Raw genomic sequence first — 5,325 nt, 5'->3', positions numbered from 1 at the left:
GAACGTGCAAACGGTTAGGATAATAAGGGAGTCTTATAACCTTGAGGAGTTTTTATAATAAAAATATATTATTGAACTTGTCTTCTTACAGTTTCCGATCACGTTCTATTACACTTCACATAGATACGTTTTAACTAATCCTTTACCGAGTAGGTTAATGTTATTATAATGCGAAACACTCTTATTACTCCCGAGTCAGCTGTCTCTTACTTGAGACATGTAACGTACGCCTCTATACTCGTCAGTATCTCTCTCTACTCTCTCTTCGCGTAGGTGGTCCAACTCTTTATATATCATTCATGAAATTAGGGAATTAGGTTACCGACCTAATTACCTAACAATTCAAAAGTGTAACGTGATGTTTCTGCAGCGCGTGCACTTTTGATTTATTTGCCGTATTTCGCAATGTTCGTTTATGCAATACATGCATTTCGGCTGAAACGTCTTTTAGCGTTTCAACATGTTTTGTCCTACATAACATCCCTCCCCCCTTGATAAAAGAAAACGCCTCGTTTTCACTAAATTCTTATCCTAAATACATTTAGTTTTTCCCGTGTACAATTTTTTATTATAATCGTTTTCTTAATTTTATAATTGTTCTATACTATGTCTACGTATTAGTGAGGGTATGGTAGGTATCGATGGTTTACAGTGTGATGATAATCTGGGCGAGATTTCACTCATTTCGCTTTCTATAGTGGATAATGACGATCTTTGTTGAGATATTTTTGTTTTTTGTTCGAGAATCTGTCGTACATCGAAGTGTCTTAAGTTCTTTATTTTTCTTAATAAAAATATTACTATTATTATTATAATTATAATTACTATGCCACTAGGTGCGGTAGTATAAACTAATTGTTTATAATTTCTAAATGTATCAGAATTTTCTAATTCTTTTTGCGTTTGTGTCAATTCTTTACTTAAATCCGTTAATTCTGTTGGATTTTGAATAATTTTTTTAATTTTTAATCGCGGTATGATATTATTTCTAGTTTCTATTTGTTCTTTTGCGATGGTTATGTTATATTCCGGTATGTATGTTTCTATTGTTTTATCTTCTATTATTCCCTGTGATTGTATTATTATTTCGTTTAATATTAATTTGCATTGTTCCTTAAATTTTATTATTCCCGTATTTTTAATTTTGGTGTTATAATTTTTCTCTTTACATTGGATATATATATTTTGTTCATTCCGGGTAGAATATAACCATGCATTTTTTTCCTTCAATGCGATCACTACTGTGTGGTTAGCAAGAATATATTTTGTATTACATTTCACCGTTTTTTCTAAAGTTACGTATAGATGGACTTCGCATGGTGAGTCCGCTTGAATTTTATATATCGGATTCCCCTGTCCACAAATATAATGATCGCTTATTTTCTTACAATTTTGTAAGTCGTTATCTCTTATAATTAAGTATGAATTCGTTTCCTTATTAATCGCAATTTTGTTATAAGTGATTTCGGTCCATGCAAATGTGTCGTTTTTCGTGTGTACTGGTAATGGAAGAACGTTTATTATATCGTAAGTAGGATATGTTATTAATGGTATATTTAATATTGTAAAAATATTTCCTTTTTGATAATATGCACTTAATGTTATAAATTTTTCAATTTCTAGCCAGTTTTTCGTTGAGATTCTAAACGGAAAATGTGAGTTCTGCGGTACTCGAATTGCCGCTTCTTTTATTTGTGAAATGATATTATCAATAGGTGTTATTTGTATAGGTAAGTATCCCTGTTTAATATTATTCAAATATGTTATAATATCGTTTTGGTCTTGTACCAAGTTATTCAAAGCTGCGTCAAGTAATGTAAAGTGTTCGTCTAAATATTGTTGTGAAACAAGTCGTGTTTGTAAGTCGCTTACTTGTGTCAATCGGTCCCATATTGTTTTTTCATTCTTTTGTATGGTTTTCTCTAATTCTTCTAAATGTCCTATTGTTGCATTTAGTATTTTTAATTGATTTGTTGTTACATGCTTTAATGTTTCTTGTTTGTTTTCTAATAGTTGAAGTTGTTCGTTTATGATTTTTTCATCGTTTGCGTCCATTGTACCGAAAAGAGATTTGGCTATCATACCTATTCCGTCTATTAAGCCGCGTCGGCGATTTGGTATTATTGAGTGTATTTCGTAAATTCGGTTCAGTATTAGTCGTGTTCGATTCAGTCGTGTTTTTACTATATCGTACAAATTATTACAGGTCTTTCCAGTATTTGATGTGAATCCTTGTACATCACAAATTTTTTTCGTATTTTCGAGGTATTCCTCTAACTGGTCTCGTCGCAAGTCTAATGTTTTTAAATTTACTTTTATAACTATTTTCCAGGTAGACGTGATTTGGTATAACTGACCTTGTTTGTCGAAATATATGCCCGGTGTATGTGTAAACTTTTGGATTTCGTACGGCGCTTTTTCTTGTGTATCATTCGCCATGAACCCGATGCTCTTTATCAGGATGAGCGTTCTGTAATTAGATCGTGGGTGTTGCTTTTAGCAATCTGATGCTTTGCTTTACGTAGCAGAAATGTTTTCTTTTGAATGCGTATATTTTTAGTTTCTTTCCATTCGTTACCTTGTACGGACTCGTTAAAGAAAAGAAATAATATGTCGTTGTGTCACGAATGTGTTATTACTTGCCCCGTGGTAATGTTATTTTTATTTTATATTGTTTGTGTTAATGTGAGAATATATATATATATATATATATTTAATTATGTGTGTGGTGCTTTTATAGTATAGATGTGCTAGTTGTGGGGTCCGCATTTATGGTTCCGCCCATAAATACTTATTACTCGACTTTTCTCCGATGGAGATAATCTCCATTCCCGGCAGGCCGGAAGTTTTTCCGCCTGTCGGTCGTGGTCGAAGTGTAAACCAACCCAGGGAGTGTGGGTCTTCGACTATTACTGCAGGACGTGAATCTTTCGTGGAGTCGTTTTTGCCGCCCGTAGGACGTGGTAGAGGGATACCTTTGAGGACTTACCCTTTTTCTACTCGAGGGCCTTCCACGTTGGATAGATTTCAGGTAATTACCTTCTATTGTTCTATATATAATTTTAATCTATTTGCGTGGACGCGTATTGTTCTTCGTCCTCTTTTTATTGTGTAGTTTTCATTCAAATGCGTTTTTATTATATCATAAGGTCCTATCCAAAGAGAGTCCAGCTTTTTTGATCGTCCTCTTCTTACGGTTTCGTCGAATACTAATACTTGGTCTCCTATTTGGTAGTTAGTTTGTTTTGTTTTCTTGTCATAGTACTTTTTGCTCTTTTCTTTTTCTTCTCTCAAATGTTCTTTCGCTATTTTATTAGTTGCTCTTAATCTTTGTTTCATTTCTTGAGCGTAATCATCTATTGTGTATGAGAATTTTGGAGGTTGATTTAGTGCGGTTGGTATATTTGCCTGATGTCCATATACCAATTCAAAAGGAGTGTAATTTGTGCTAGTATGAGGTGTTGTATTGTATGTAAAGATAGCATATGGTATCCAGTCGTCCCAATCTGTTTGATCTTCTTTTATATAATGGCGCAAATATTCTGCAAGTGTTCGATGTGAACGTTCAAGAGCTCCATTGCTTTGTGGATGATATGCTGTTGTTTGTAATTTTTCAATTTTTAATAATTTACATACTGTTTTAAAAATGTTGCTTAAAAAATTCGTTCCTTGATCCGTCAGAATTTTATCTGGGATTCCATATTCAAGCACGATTTTTTCTACGAATTCTCTTGCGACCGTTGATGCTTCTTGGTTTGGTATCGGTATTGCTTTGCTAAATTTTGTTAAATTATCCTGAAAGGTTAATAAGTATTTATTACCTTTTTGGGTTATTGTTAATGGACCTACTATATCCAATGCGCATTTTTCAAATGGTTTTTCTGGTGTGTCTGTGATTATCATTGGTGATTTGTTTTTCTTTGTTGCCTTATTTCTTTGGCATAAGTCACATTTGCTTATATATTTAGTTATGTCTGCGGTCATACCTTTCCAATTATGTTTTAGTTGTATTCTTTTTAATGTTCTTTGAATTCCTTGATGACCTCCTAAGGGTGCGTTATGATATTCGTAAAGTATTTGATTCTTTTCTTCCTCCGTATATTCTTGGACTTTATTTTTGTTGTTTAGTTCGTCTTTCGTTTCATATGATTCTTCTTTACTAAGAATTTTTTTGTTTGTATTTAGTATGAACACTGGCGGATTTCTGCTTAATGCGTCGGCATTTACGTTTGTTTTCCCTGTTTTATGTATGATTTCATAATCGTATTCTTCTAATTTTAATCTCCATCTTATTAATCGTGACCCAGGATCTGTTACATTAAATAACCATACTAATGGTTTATGATCAGTTACTATTTTAAATTTAGTTCCATATACATAAGGTCTGAAATGCTTTACAGCCCATATTATTGCCAATAATTCCTTTTCTGTTGTATTATAGTTTCGTTCTGCTTTTGACAACATTCTACTTGCATAGGCTATTGGATTATCTTTTCCTAATTGGCCTTGTGACAGAATGGCTCCGATTGCGTAGTCGGATGCGTCTGTGGTAATGATGAATTCTTCTTCAAAGTTTGGATATTTTAGTACTGGTGCAGTAGTTAATCTCTCTTTTAGTTTATCAAATGCTGATTGTTGTTCAGGTCCCCATTCAAAAGTCACGTTTTTTCTTGTCAACATTGTTAGAGGTTGTGCGATTTTAGAAAAATTTTCGATAAATTTTCTATAATATCCGACTAGTCCTATGAAGGATTGAATGTGTTTTACCTTTGTGGGTGATGGAAAATTTGTTACTGCATCTAATTTCTTTGGATCTGGGAAGATTCCATTTTCTGAAATTATGTGCCCCAGGTATACTACTTCTTTTCGAAGGAATTCACATTTGTCTGGTTGTAGCTTTAAATTGTAATGCCGTAATCTTTTCAAGACATCTATAAGCCTTTTATTATGATTTTCAAGACTGTTGCCATAAATAACAATATCATCTAAATATACTAGACATTTGATTCCTTGCAGTCCAGCTAATACAGAATTCATTAGTCTTTGAAATGTCGCTGGTGCGTTCTTTAATCCAAAAGGCATTCGATTGAATTCGTAATGTCCCGTTGGTGTTGAGAAAGCAGTTTTATTTTTGTCTTGCTCCGTCATGGATATTTGATGATATCCTGAAGCTAAATCTAAAGTGGAAAAATACTTAGCATTTCCTAATTGATCTAAAATATCATTAATATTTGGTAATGGGAAAGAATCTCCTATCGTTAAATCATTTAGTTTTCTGAAATCGACTACTATTCGTAGTTTTGTTTTTCCCGACGCATCAGTTTT

The 5,325-nt window shown here is 33.1% G+C and overlaps 1 protein-coding gene across 1 annotated transcript; it reads right to left on the bottom strand.

Annotated features, from left to right (window-relative positions):
• Positions 1 to 551: 551 nt before the first annotated feature.
• On the bottom strand, positions 552 to 3,223 carry LOC116852645. The gene is made up of 2 exons (XM_032833194.1): positions 1,164 to 3,223; positions 552 to 1,063 (listed from the first exon to the last, which is right to left on the bottom strand). Exons 1-2 carry the CDS (start codon positions 2,437 to 2,439, stop codon positions 1,059 to 1,061), a joined length of 1,281 nt encoding a protein of 426 aa, XP_032689085.1. The 5' UTR covers positions 2,440 to 3,223; the 3' UTR covers positions 552 to 1,058.
• Between the last annotated feature and the right edge of the window lie 2,102 nt (positions 3,224 to 5,325).

The sequence above is a fragment of the Odontomachus brunneus genome, unplaced genomic scaffold (assembly GCF_010583005.1).
Source record: "Odontomachus brunneus isolate Ranch 3 - 2012 unplaced genomic scaffold, Obru_v1 Obru_scaffold_243, whole genome shotgun sequence".
Taxonomy (NCBI): domain Eukaryota; kingdom Metazoa; phylum Arthropoda; class Insecta; order Hymenoptera; family Formicidae; genus Odontomachus; species Odontomachus brunneus.
The sequence above is the reverse complement of the archived record's forward strand: the minus strand, read 5'-3'. Positions and strand labels throughout refer to the sequence as shown.